At 42.3% G+C, this 13,766-nt stretch overlaps 2 protein-coding genes across 2 annotated transcripts; one reads left to right on the top strand and one right to left on the bottom strand.

Annotated features, from left to right (window-relative positions):
* Positions 1-2,767: 2,767 nt before the first annotated feature.
* On the bottom strand, positions 2,768-9,858 carry LOC134671725 (3-ketoacyl-CoA thiolase, mitochondrial-like). The gene is made up of 8 exons (XM_063529551.1): positions 9,738-9,858; positions 8,501-8,667; positions 7,737-7,868; positions 6,472-6,736; positions 5,866-6,041; positions 5,390-5,584; positions 4,725-4,879; positions 2,768-3,605 (listed from the first exon to the last, which is right to left on the bottom strand). The coding sequence occupies exons 1-8, from the start codon at positions 9,754-9,756 to the stop codon at positions 3,524-3,526; spliced, it is 1,191 nt and encodes a 396-aa protein (XP_063385621.1). The 5' UTR covers positions 9,757-9,858; the 3' UTR covers positions 2,768-3,523.
* Positions 9,859-10,353: 495 nt separating this feature from the next.
* Positions 10,354-12,248, top strand: LOC134671724 (acyl-CoA-binding domain-containing protein 6-like). The gene is made up of 2 exons (XM_063529550.1): positions 10,354-11,081; positions 11,416-12,248. The coding sequence occupies exons 1-2, from the start codon at positions 10,435-10,437 to the stop codon at positions 12,173-12,175; spliced, it is 1,407 nt and encodes a 468-aa protein (XP_063385620.1). The 5' UTR covers positions 10,354-10,434; the 3' UTR covers positions 12,176-12,248.
* The last annotated feature ends 1,518 nt before the right edge of the window (positions 12,249-13,766 follow it).

Raw genomic sequence — 13,766 nt, 5'->3', positions numbered from 1 at the left:
GGTCGTAAGCCGCATTGAGAGAGCCATCCATGGCGAAGAAATGTGCCTCGGCACATTCATTGACATAGAGGGCGCTTTCGACAAGACTCACTTTTCCAGTATAGGGAACGCCTTGGAAAGCCACGGCGCTGAACCCGGACTAATAAAGTGGATCATGAACATGCTAAATCAAAGGACAATAAGGTATGTAGGTGAACCGCAGGCCGTAGCGGCGGTGCGAGGATGCCCTCAAGGGGGAGTTCTGTCACCTCTGTTGTGGAACCTAGTAGTCAACAACCTCATAACCAAACTGAACGAGGAACACTTCTACACAATAGGCTACGCTGATGATCTGGCAATATTAATATCAGGGAAATTTGCCAGTACAGTATGCGACCTCACCCAGGCAGCTCTTCGGATCGTGGAACGCTGGTGTAGAGAATTTGACCTATCAGTTAACCCCACCAAAACAGAAATGGTAATGTTCACCAATAAAAGGGTACTTGGCAACTTTACCAGACCAACACTTTTCCAGATCCAGACTGAGCTACAGCTGACCGATGAAGTTAAGTACTTAGGGCTGACTCTCGACAGTAAACTCAACTGGAACAATCACATCAACAAACGCATAGACAAGGCGGGAGTAATCTTCTGGCAGTGCAGAAGGATTGATTGGTAAGAGGTGGGGACTTAACCCGAAAATTACCCTTTGGCTCTATAAGACCATAATCCGCCCCCTACTCTGTTACGGTGCTCTGGTTTGGTGGCCAAGAACAAACCTAGGCAACGTACGAGACAAGCTACAAAGACTCCAGAGGCTCGCATGCGCGGCCACCACTGGCTGCACGAGGTCCACTCCGACTGCAGCCATGGAGGTCATGCTAAACCTTTCACCGCTGCACTTACACATACAACAAGAGGCCAGTCTCTCAGCGGTAAGGTTACGAACCCTCAATATATGGTCTAACACCACAGGAGCTCTTCACACAACATGCCTGGAAAAGTTATACAGCGAGTTTCCGGTGCTCATGGCGGGCACGGATCGAACTCACAAACAAGCCATTTTTGACAAAAGGTACAAAATACAATTATTCGAGGACGACAACTGCGAAGGACTCAATCCCCGGGAGCTGAGAATCTTCACTGATGGGTCCAAAACAGACAGCGGATCAGGCTCTGGAACCTTCTCAGAAGACCTGAACATGTCAATCACCACTCCGCTAGGAGCCCATAACTCGGTATTCCAGGCTGAGTGCATGGGCATTATTAACGCGGCGGCTGCCATCACTGCAAGGAAGGTAGTAGGATCCTCCATCCGCATACTCTCCGACAGTAGAGCAGTCTTAATGGCCCTAAAAAGCCATATAATCACATCCAAACTTATACACGAATGCCACGAACGACTAATGGAGGTATGTCAGAACAATAAGATCACCTTACAATGGATCAAAGGACACAGTGGATCCCGAGGCAACGACGCCGCGGACGAGCTCGCCAGACAAGGATCGGGTGCGGGGGCTATTGGCCCGGAACCGATCCTCCCGATACCGTTTAGTAAGGTACGCTCAATGCTGCTGGCACGTACAGGGAAACTACACACAGAACACTGGCTGAACCAAGCTGGATGCAGACAGGCCAAGCAAGCCATGCCTAGCATGAACGGTAAGCTCACAAGGACGCTCCTTCAACTAGGAAAGGTTCGACTGAGTATGGTAACCAGTGTCATAACAGGTCATGGACTTTTTAACAAACATCTTTTTATAACAGGTGTCACAGACAGTCCCCTATGCCGTGGGTGCATGGAGAAAGAAGAAACAGCCTCTCACGTGGTGCTGGAGTGCAGCGGATTGGCCCCATACAGGGCAAAACATCTCGGATCCCCGAGAGACCTCCCCGAGGTCCTACTCAACATCAAAGGTTTGATAGGATTCCTCGAGGAGCTGGGCTGGCAAGACTAGCCCACCCCCTTTCACGCAAAATAGGCGCAAGACGTCGAGTTGCGGAAAATCGCCCGTACTACAATACAATACAATAGTACTCTTTATTATACTGTGCCGTAAGCGAGGGGCGCCGTGAGGCAATCCGCCTCACCATGTTACCTATTTATTTAGCCTGTGTGAGCCTAGCTAGGTTAGGGCAGTGGGGACACTCCTCATTCTCGGCTCTGTTCGGCTCAGCATTGCTCCGAGCAATTATTAGGGTTGACACAACTTGACGTCCCTTTGCGTGCACGACCACAGATAGGAAGATGACTTGAATTTTGACAACCCTAAATAGCCGAAAGGGATAGTACCATACATAATGATTCCTGACTCGCTTTCAAACTTCGGTTTTGTAGGAAGTGTCTCATCTGTACGGTAGTGGTACTATAATTTATTTTTCACATCACCTATTCGGAAAAAGGCTTTTTCTTCCCTGCTAGGAGGGATCAAAGTAACACTTTTCTGTTCTAGCACACTATTTTTTCATTTTTTTGCAACATTATTTTTTTAGCTTAAATAATCTGTTTTAAGCATCAGATTTTGTCAACAAGATTTATTTATTTTCCTCAGAGTTGATGTGAAAAGCAGTATGTGTCACACGGTATCATAATTATTTCGTCTTTCGGACTTTATACCCCACTACAAATTCTATTTTTCTAGTTTCTAGTGTACCTAACCTATATCTGATAATGATAGTTATGAAATCGAAAACATGTATTTTTTAGATAACTAATTATCATAATAAATAAGATAGAGAAACAACTAAAGAATAATATTATGACTTAGATAAAAGAAAACAAGGCATATAAAAATAGCTGATTTATTAGTTATGTATTAAACTTGTATATAAACTCAATAACAATTCAAAATAATATACAAATATTTTCAAATCTCATAAAACAGCGTATTAAAAATAAAGCTTAATTTACTTTATGAAAATACGACTTTTGTGATTTCACTGATTTCGTTTATATACAATTGCATTTACAGGCAGTATTATACATGTATACATAACATAACTATAACCTACTTCATTCTTAAAAGTATAGTATACTTATATCAAGACATAATTTCAGTTTAAGTAACCAAATACAAGTAGGTAATTTTCGCACTACCGTATTTTCAAAGTGCATTAAAATGATTTATATCTTATCCTAGTGAGGCCCAATGTATATTACAATGTACACTCCGTTGCAATGTAATTAGAACCTTACATGAACCAAATAAAGCAGGAGTTCTATTGTTTCATTGATTTTTAAAACAAACGAAACTCTCCCACTATACTGTTACAAGTTTCAAATTTTAAATAGGATTTTTTTTTTGTATGTTGGGCCACAGTGTAAGGCCCGAGTGGACGCTCGGAGCGGAGCGTTCGGCGGGGCGTGCAGCGTGGCGTCGGGCTCACAAGTGATTTGTGCAGCGTGCACTAAGGCCGCTCCTATACGTTTGCATTTGTTTAACATGCACGCGCCCCGCCCCGCCCTGCTGCAAGTCCAACTCGGGCGTCCACTCAGGCCTTACACTTAGGTGGTTATATCAGTCTCAAGGAAACACGGTGGGGTTTAGACAGTCTCGACCAGGAGTGCGATGCCCTGTCCGCCGCCGATGCAAGCGGAGCCGATACCGCGCTTGAGGCCGCGGCGTCTGAAAAAATAAGTTTAATAAACAAGGGAAAAAAGTTTCATAAACAAGGGAAAAAATCTTATTGACTGGGGTCATACTTCAACGAAAAAAGAAAAAAAAAGAAAGAAAAACCGGGCAATTGCGAGTCGGACTCGCGCACGAAGGGTTCCGTACCATAAAGCAAAAAAAAAAAAAACGAAAAAAAATTCAAAAAGAAAACGGTCACCCATCCAAGTACTGACCACTCCCGACGTTGCTTAACTTTGGTCAAAAATCACGTTTGCTGTATGGGAGCCCCACTTAAATCTTTATTTTATTCTGTTTTTAGTATTTGTTGTTATAGCGGCAACAAAAATACATCATCTGTGAAAATTTCAACTGTCTAGCTATCACGGTTCGTGAGATACAGCCTGGTGACAGACAGACGGACGGACAGCGAAGTCTTAGTAATAGGGTCCCGTTTTACCTTTTGGGTACGGAACGCTAAAAAAGAACAGAAAATGACAAACATCAACGGCGTGTAATTTGACGGTGGTTTCAGGCAAGCACCCATATGAACAACGCTATGAGAGGATCAGTTTGTATAAAAATCTCATTTCCAAAAATGAGGTGGTACATCCTTCATCAAAGGTGAGGTACTGGTAGTTCCGATGTTCCGATGTGGTGGTAACACATCCGAACATCGGAAACCTTGAAATCGACTACCAAGTATTAGTCCGGACTTTAGCAATGGTTTAAGAAAACAGTGGTGGAAGGTTATGTAGCCATCTAACTGTGTGAATACTTGAATAGTCTGACTAAAAACTTATTTGAGCGCTTATCTAATAAGACTTTGTATGAGTACCTAATTTCCCAATGAGGTGGTACAATGCCCTACATCAAAAAAATCTTAATGCGGTTCACAGAATACATCTACTTACCAAGTTTCACCAGTATAGTTCTTATAGTTTCGGAAAAAAGGGGCTGTGACATACGGACGGACAGACAGACAGACAGACATGACGAATCCATAAGGGTTCCGTTTTTTGCCATTTGGCTACGGAACCCTAAAAAGGTAAATTATTAGCAATTGAACACCCCGAAAACCTAGAAAACGACTACTACATTAGCTTTCAAAAAAACTCTGGTCTAAGAACTTACTTGAGTTCATGTACTAGGTGCGCAGTGATGCGGGACCCGGAGGCTCCGAGAGGGTGTCCCAGGGCCGTGGCTCCGCCGTTCACGTTCAGCTTGGAGAGGTCCAGCTTGAGGGCCTTGGCGCAGGAGAGGGTCTGAGCGCAGAACGCCTCGTTGATCTGGTCAAACATAAATAAATATCAAAAATAGAATAAATTCTCCGCTTAACACTTTCAGTCAATCGCCCCATTTCCAATACGAAATGAACTCACGTAGCGGTTGTTTGGCAGTGAATGTGTTAAACAAAGTTAACCACCCGTGGCGAATACCGTCAAAGTATTACAACGTTTTAATAGCGCTGAAGATTCAAAACATACATGTTCAGATTGTTCAGAAATTACCACGACGAACAGCCCAGTAATAGCTAAGCCAGTGGGGGGACACTCCTCCGATCGGCCATTCTCGGCCCCGTTCGGCTCAGCATTGCACCGAGCAATTATTAGGGTTGGCAGTGGCACAACTTGACGTCCCTTTGCGTGGACGACCACAGATAAGAGAATGACTTGAATTTTGAAAACTCTAATAACCGAAAAGAAGATTAGAAATCGCTTATTTAAATCAATTATTTATTCTGTGGCTGACCGAAGGGTTTCACAAGAAAAACAAGCGTGGCGAAGGGTTTTACTTACCTCAACAAGGTCGATATCGTTAAGGGTTAATCCTGTGACCTTGAGAAGACTCTCAATAGCTGGTACAGGGCCGATGCCCATGATGGAAGGGTCTACGCCAACGTAGGACCAGCCCACGAGACGAGCGAGGGGCTTTAGGCCCTTTGCGGCCTCCTCGCTAGCAAGTACAATGGCGCCGGCTCCGTCGCTGATACCCTAGGAAAAAAAAGGTTACGAGGTTAGTGGACGACCGCTACTCCGTACGAACGTAATTCCCATTTTCCTTCCTAGATCCTGGATCATTATGGAAAATTTGATTAAACTCATCTTTTGTCAAACTCATCAATTAATTTTTTTTTACACGACTGCCTAAAAATAGAGTGAGTTCTTTATTCCAAATTCCAACATAACTTCTGATAGCCTTATGTTACGATTTAGCCGTATGATATATCATTAGAATCCTTGCTGAACTCAAGGCGCAAAAAATGTCAACTTACAGAAGCAGTGCCAGCAGTGACAAGGCCCTCCTTCTTGAAGACGGGCGGCAACTTCTTCAGACCCTCGATGGTGGTCTGAGGGCGCGGGTGCTCGTCGGTGTCCACCTTCACCTCCTTGCGCTTCACCGTAAGGGTCACGGGTTCGATCTCGGCCTTGAACACTCCCGCGTCGTTAGCTGATGACCAAAAAAAAAGAATTTTCAAAATCGGTCCAGTAATGACGGACAGTCCGCATGGGCAATCCGCAGTACGAGTCAGTCAGACCAGCCCTGTGTCCTGGAAGGCATAGTGCCGAAGTAGATAGTTTAACCTAGACTCATACAAAGAATTCAACATGGCGGCCAACAAATGTTACTAAACTTACATTTCTTCCACCTCTGTTGTAACTCCAAAGCAAATTGGTCCACCTCATCTCTAGTGACCTTGAACTGAGCTCCTAGCTTCTCAGCAGTCATGCCCATGGGCAGTCCGCAGTATGAATCCGTCAGACCAGCCCACAGAGTGTCTTCAAACACGTGGGACTGGCCTAGCATGGTGCCGAAGTAGTTCAACCTAGACTCATACAAAGAATTCAACTTGGCGCCCAACAAAACTTACTAAACTTACATTTTTTCCACCTCTGCTGTGACTCCAAAGCGAATTTGTCCACCTCATCCCTGGTAACTTTAAACTGCGCTCCAAGCTTCTCAGCAGTCATGCCCATGGGCAGTCCGCAGTATGAATCCGTCAGACCAGCCCACAGAGTGTCTTCAAACACGTGGGACTGGCCTAGCATGGTGCCGAAGCGGACGTTGCGGACCGCGAACGGGGCTTGTGACATGTTCTCTACGCCGCCAGCGAGGGAGATCTTGGCTGCACCGGTTATGATGTCCTGGTAAATAAATTGTGAACTTACAGTTTTAGATTTAGTTTAGTTCAGTGTACTTTTATTTTTGAATAGTTTGTATTTAGATTACCTAATTGTAATTTTAAGTTGTTACAACAAATTGTAATTGTAAGCTGTTTCTTTCTCAGTATTTTTTTCATTGCGAACTTTATGATCATGAATAGTAATCACCACAAGTTAGTATTACCAGGTATTACTAAGATTGTGCGCCTTATAAGTCTGTAGTAGAAGAACTCAATTATTACTTAAATGTCATAGATATGTTTTCTCGTAAAAGCATATGTGATAAGTTTATATTTGTCATCCGTGTATCTGTGTTTGTCTCTATCCTCAAAAGAGGCAAAAGATTAGTGAATAGTGATGTTTGTTGTTTACTGTTTAGTTAGTGTTGTTTGTGTTTTAAGTTTTATCTCACAATCTCACTGGTGAGTGGTGTCCTTTGACTCATTTTCAAGTCCCATTCCAACAGGTACAAAGTACAAAAAATAGTTTCATAAATTATGTAATTGCTTTTTAAATATAAGAGATTAGATTGTCTAGTAATAAACAAGTTCATCAGTTTAATCATGTTCTAATACCTCATTCTGATAACAGTTAGAAAAGTAATATCTAGATAACAACATTTTTTTTTTAGTTTCATACTCTGCAATTTTGTAAATCAGTCCGTTAACCCTTCGTATGCTTAGACACGGATCCGTGCATGGGAATTGAAATCTAGCGTTTTAAATGTCACTTTTTCAATGATCAAATCTGACAGGCGGCATACGCAGTACCGTCTTTACCATAAGCCATACCGAAGGACAAACTGTAACAGTATATTCGATTACCCATAATAAATAGAAGATCATAGTAGAAAAATGTTAGTTTAATTTGCTTTCTTTACTTTCCGAAAGGGTCCCAAATTCTTATGTGCCCAAGGGTGCCCCAACATAGTTTAAGACGGCCCTGGGCATACGAGGACTTAATTAAACTAACCCTGGCGTACCTGGGCGCTGTTCACGACGGACTGGAAGCCAGAGCCACATAGCCTGTTGATGCCAAGTGCGGGCTTCTCCTGAGGAATGCCGGCTTTGAGCGCCGCATGCCGGGGAGTGTAGATGCCGTCAGTTTGGGATGCCTAAACAAAAACAATTCTAACTATATGACAGGGCAGTGTTATTCATCTTTAATTTTGCAACCTGTAGGGCCAGCACAGGAGTGGTGCGACAGTCTCTCGCCCGCGAGATAGACAACCCGTCTTTTTTAACAACATTAATAAGAGAGGGAAGGGAAGGGTAGACTATCTCGCAGGCGAGATACAGTCGCGCCAGTCCTGTGCTAGCCCTACTGGACAGGATGAACTTTTCGTTTGTAACCTGTTTATTATTCTCTCAATTTACTACAATGATGCTACTAGCCAAGGAGATAGGCCGTTTAGAGATGAGAGAGAGGTTGCGACGCACAGGTTTAAAAACAATGATATTCAAGATAATTACATAAGGATTAAAATTGACAAGCTAATAAGTAATACCACTAATACTCACATTATGCTATGCACGAAAAAACAGAGGGGAAGAATTTATTGCTAGTATGTTCTAATGTAAGTTCATGATGATGATGATGGTATCCAGTTATCCCTCATCGGGGACATAGGGTGCTCAGAAGGGATTTCCATTTTTCACAGTCCAGCGCGGCCTCCTCGAGTTCCACCCAGCCGAGGCCAACTAAGTGGTAAGTTCATAGCAATAAAAGGTCATCTTTTTTACTTACCGACATAACCTGTCCCACCACAACTGAGTCAACCTGCGTGGGGGCAACACCAGCCTCCTTTAATGCAGCATTGAACGCATGTGTCTGCAGTTCCGTGGCTGATGTGTTCTTGAAGACTCCACCGAATGTGCCGAAGGCAGTGCGCTTAGCACCGACAATGAAGATACCTGTGGAGTGAGAAAATTGTAAGCTTTGGCCCAGTGATTGTCATTGCTCACTAAGGAGTCCACTATGACAAACTAATACCAATTATTGGTGTATGCACAAGTTTTTGCAAAAATTTAGTGCTCTCTGACCTTTGAGCCAACAAGGAAGTTACATATTATTAGGATTAGAGATATATGTCAAGCAAGAGTCATGAGGGAGATGGTAGAACTGTGTGCAAAATAAGCGCTAAGCTAGTATGCATAGACAGTTCTTTCTTCTTATTATTATCTTTTTTCTGTAGGTGCATTAACATTTGTTATCCCTAAAAGTAATAAAATAAAACATGCTAAACATCTGTCTACCATTTACATGAACTAAAAATGAAATGAAAAAAAATGAAATGAATAATCTAAAAGTAAACTAATAATAAATTATATTACACGCCAGTGGCGGATTTGCAATCTTTGCCGCCCTAGGCCCCAGGCCCTGTAGCCGCCCCTTTCTCAGCACCCATCATATTGACTACATTTTGACTTATTTCTTGTTATCATCAGCGAATTTTTTGTCACAATTTGCCGCCCCCAAAAAACTTGCCGCCCTAGGCCCGGGCCTACTTGGCCTTAGGGCAAATCCGCCACTGTTACACCCCCTGTTCAGAATTCACTTCGTAAGGCCAACAGACCTTGACCATCTTATGAATTTAACAAGGTTTCAAACTTGGCAGCAAATAAGTAAGTATCTCTTCCCATAACTGCAGCCAAGCGTGACAGTTACGTGTTACACTACAAATTTAAAACGAACATTAATTATTTAAAATGGTGTTTTTAAAACTTTTTTCAGTTACTACCCATGTAGTATCGAGTCTAGCAATACTTCGAAATATTCAAAAACATGTTACATAAACCAAAGAAAACTCTAAGATTAGTTATATCCGACTAAAACGTTTTAAACTTGGCTTTTAAATACAAAACAAAGTAAATTTACAACTCGATGAAAGTTTGGAGTTTGACCCCGCACCGGCCAAGTAAACAAGTTAATCAATTTAAAGGTAATACGATAACAGTACACAGTGACTAAATTAATTACTTACCTTTAGTTGCTACAGACATGGTGTTTTACACTTTTTATGAAATTGAACTAATTATAAAATATTTCGATTTTCAAAACCAATTTTTAACAACGCGACACTGTGCACCCCGCTGGACAACTCCGACAAGTGATTTTTTTTTAAATAGTGAGTATTGAGTGAGTGAATGAGAGTGAAGAATGAATGAAATTGATAACGTCATGCTCGAATGTTCAGGATATCATTAATGACGCTGAATATTTTATTTTATGTAAGGGAAGAACTAGTCTCTGTATTGGTTTTTATAATTAATTTTATTTGAAATTAAACACGTTTCGGTAGTTTAATTATTAATAAAAGTTATGAAAAATGTATGTGCCAATTTCTATCATAAATCGGAAGCTCAAATAGCTTTCTGCTGTGGTGTTGCCCTGATAAAAAAATATACATACGAAAGGGTAAACTTAAAATTTTCTGTGCTTGTTACAAAAGACAGCAATAATTTTATGGATTCGTTTCTGTACCTATACAAAAAAAATATTCATATTACAGTCCAAAAAGTTGTCCTCTTTCCTGAACATTTTTGTTGTTGCTTTAAAAAAAATAGGGAGTTTAATCTTACTTTATGTTGCAACATGCAATACAAAATTTGACAGCAAAAATTTCTCAAGAGTCGCGTTATCGGAAAAAATCCTGTGTTTTCGTTGGAAATGCTTATGCAATGAGCGATGCTTGTCCTGTCAACGGCCAATTGAAGAAATTCGTATTTCGTGGCAAATCCAGCACTAACGGCGATACCCGAGGTGAATACTTGGAGATAGTAATACCGGAGCTTCTGTCCGCTGGCTACTCGTTCTACACGTGGCCATCTGCGCCGCTATTGGCTTGGTATTTGTGGACGCAGAGGCGGCATTTGCGCGGTCTAAAAGTGTTAGAGCTGGGCTGCGGAACGGGGTTGCCTGGGATATTAGCTGCCAAGTGCGGGGCACAGGTTACGTTGACAGATAGTGTTGCATTGCCGCGATCTTTGCGGCATCTATCCGCTTGTTGCGAAGCCAACGGGTTAGTTCCCGGCCGTGACGTACAGCTTCTCGGGCTAGCTTGGGGCCTGTTCCTAGCAGATGTACACTCGCTCCGCCCTGTAGACCTGCTCCTAGCGTCCGACTGTTTCTACGAACCATCCCAATTTGAAGAAGTCCTGTCCACTGTAGCGTATCTCTTGGACGGCACTGACGCTAGATTTTTGTGTGCTTACCAGGAACGCAGCGCGGACTGGTCCATTGAAGCTCTGCTCAAGAAGTGGGGGCTGAAGGGTGCATTGCTCGACCTCGACTCGCTCAGTGAGAGCTCCGGCGTGGACTACAGGGCGCTGATCGGCGACAGGTCTTTGCATTTGCTCGAGGTGGTCTCTGCATAGGTTATGGCCAGCACAGCTCGCGCCGCGCGTCTCTATGTCGGCAACTTACCATGGACGGTAGGCCATCGTCAGCTCAGGGAATACTTTGCTCAATTTGGGCCCGTTCAGACTGCCAGAGTCATCTTTGACCGCTCAACTGGTTTGAGCAAGGGCTACGGCTTCATTGAGTTTGCAAGCCCATCCGGGGCCGCTGATGCCACCAACAAACAACACCACAGTTTAGAAGGCCTCACCTTAACTGTTCAAGTTCAGAATAGCCAGTAAACCTCTGTAGATAGTAATTAGAATGGCAGAAGCACTCAATTATCCTGATTCTGACTTCTCTGATGATGACCAGTCACCACTAGACATATCTTTCAATATGGCCGCTGCTCATGTCCGGAAATTAACCTCAAAGCTTGGTAACAATCAGCTTTTAGAGCTCTATGGTCTATACAAGCAGGGTACAGAAGGGGTTTGCAACACACCCAAGCCTGGTTGGTTAGACGGACGGGGCCGCAGGAAATGGGAGGCGTGGAGGGCTCTTGGAGATATGCCATCTACCGAGGCAAAGGAAAAGTACATTGCATTGGTCCAGAAATTTGATCCGGAATGTTCAGACTTAATTGACACAAAGACTAAAGAAGCTTGGGTCACAGTATCATCACTCCGATATTCTCCCGAACCTGAATTAAAAGAAAATGAACTGTCTCTGCTAGAGGCAGCTCGTGAGAACTGTGCGGAGCGTGTAACAGAGTTATTGTCACAAAACCCGGAGCTGAAGCATGAAAGAAGTGAAGATGGCATGACAGCGTTACACTGGGCTGCCGACCGAGACGCCACAAAATCTTTAGAGGCCGCTTTGAACGGAGGCTGTTTCATAGACGCTGTAGATGACGGCGGCCAAACCGCGTTACATTACGCTGCATTCTGCGGGCATCTCAACTCGACTATCCTGTTGGTTGAGGCCGGAGCTACCTTAGTGAAAGATAGTGAGGACTGTACTCCGTTGGACTTGGCGACTGATGATGAAGTGAGGAAGGTTCTGCAAGGTGCTAAGTCTTAATGGCATTTATATTTAGTGTTGCCAGTTTTAGTTTATACAATGGGTAGTGTAATAAACTTATTATGATTATGAATTGTTCTTTTATTTCTTTATTAACCTTTCATATGTTGGAAGTGGCCCGAATTCGTGGGTTAAAAGTTCGGTTGTGGTGTATAGAGCAGAAAAACCGGAAAAAATGCAAAAACATGACTAAAAATTTGGTCAGGATACTCACACCACACACACACAGACCAGACCAATACACAGACCAGAGGTTAATTAGGATTAGATCTAACTCCTATCAATTACAAAGAATATAAAATCACCGAAGAATAGCTGAAAATAGGGGCTCTATAGTCTATATCTTTATGCATTTAAATAAAAGTAAACAAGATTCTACCCTCAAATGAAACCATTACCTACATGGTCAAATAATGTAGGTTAAAGTCAGGTCGTTCAGTGACAGATCCAGATGGTTTTGTATCATAGTCTAAAACATGGTCTTCTCTTCCCAGAGTGATACAAGCCTACGTCACAATAACATGGCCGCTATATATAGCGCTATCGCATATTATCATATAGCGCTGTCGCATGATGACGTAGGCTTGTGTAGGTGTGTCTAAGAGAGTATCAGGCGGAGTATATTATTATACCATGGTTTTGTATTTAGTTGGTTAACCAATAAATATTATAACTACCCGAAAATGTACAAATTATGTATTTAAAGACCTGAAGAAACAGAGTATAGTTTTAGTAAAATGTACTAATATTTATTATATCTGGATCTCAATGAGATTTTGAAAGGAATTTTAAGAGTAATGAAATACCAGTTTAATTTGTTAAGTTTTTATTCTATAAATCGCTAGGTAAGAAAGCTAAGTAAATCCTCTCTGCTAAAGAAAGGTCACGATAATGTTACAATACATACCCTATTAGGGTAAAAGTACGTACTGTTGGCACCCCTTTAAAATTATTGGTGGTACGATAAACTTTAATAATTCAGCCTATACGTACCACTGCTGGGCACAGGCCTCCTCTCACTCGCTAGAGGGCTTGGGCTATAGTTCCCACGCTGGTCCAATACGGATTGGGCACTTCACATCCACCTATGAATTTCTTCGCAGATGTATTCAGATTTTCTCACGACGTTTTCCTTCACCGAAAAGAAAGTGGTAAATATCAAATTAATTTCCGTACATAAGTTCCGAAAAACTCATAGGTACGAGTCAGGATTTGAACCCGCGACTTCCCGATTGAAAGTCGGACGTCATAATTATCCACTCTGCCACCACCATTTCTGAATAACAATTATTTTAGTAATAATTCGTAATACGTGGGCCATACTGAAAGTTTCTGGATTCTGATATACAGGATGTCCCAGAAATCGACGTCGAGCCGTAAACGGATGATAGACCAAGTCATAACAGTTATAAAAATACAAAAAAAAAATCCAACAAGTGTTAATTAAAAATTATGGTTACTTTAAAAATTCACTAAAAAATCCACACCCTGTAATGGTTCTTTAACTCTTGTTACTACAAATTCCATAATTTATTCAAATTTTTTTATTATTGTGTAATCTTGAATAATTACAGGGTGTGGATTTTTTAGT

Source organism: Cydia fagiglandana, chromosome 16 (genome assembly GCF_963556715.1).
Source record: "Cydia fagiglandana chromosome 16, ilCydFagi1.1, whole genome shotgun sequence".
Classification (NCBI taxonomy): domain Eukaryota; kingdom Metazoa; phylum Arthropoda; class Insecta; order Lepidoptera; family Tortricidae; genus Cydia; species Cydia fagiglandana.
The sequence above is the reverse complement of the archived record's forward strand: the minus strand, read 5'-3'. Positions and strand labels throughout refer to the sequence as shown.

What these genes read in the sequence shown, in the direction of transcription:
- LOC134671725 (XM_063529551.1), bottom strand. An exon ending in TGGTGGGACAGGTTATGTCG is followed by an intron (nt 7,869 to 8,500) that starts GTAAGTAAAAAA and finishes GTTTTTGTTTAG; the next exon opens with GCATCCCAAACTGACGGCAT. An exon ending in ACGATATCGACCTTGTTGAG is followed by an intron (nt 4,880 to 5,389) that starts GTAAGTAAAACC and finishes ATGTTTGACCAG; the next exon opens with ATCAACGAGGCGTTCTGCGC.
- LOC134671724 (XM_063529550.1), top strand. Translation starts at nt 10,435, where the DNA reads ATGAGCGATGCTTGTCCTGTCAACGGCCAATTGAAGAAATTCGTATTT. An exon ending in TCCGGCGTGGACTACAGGGC is followed by an intron (nt 11,082 to 11,415) that starts GCTGATCGGCGA and finishes GATAGTAATTAG; the next exon opens with AATGGCAGAAGCACTCAATT.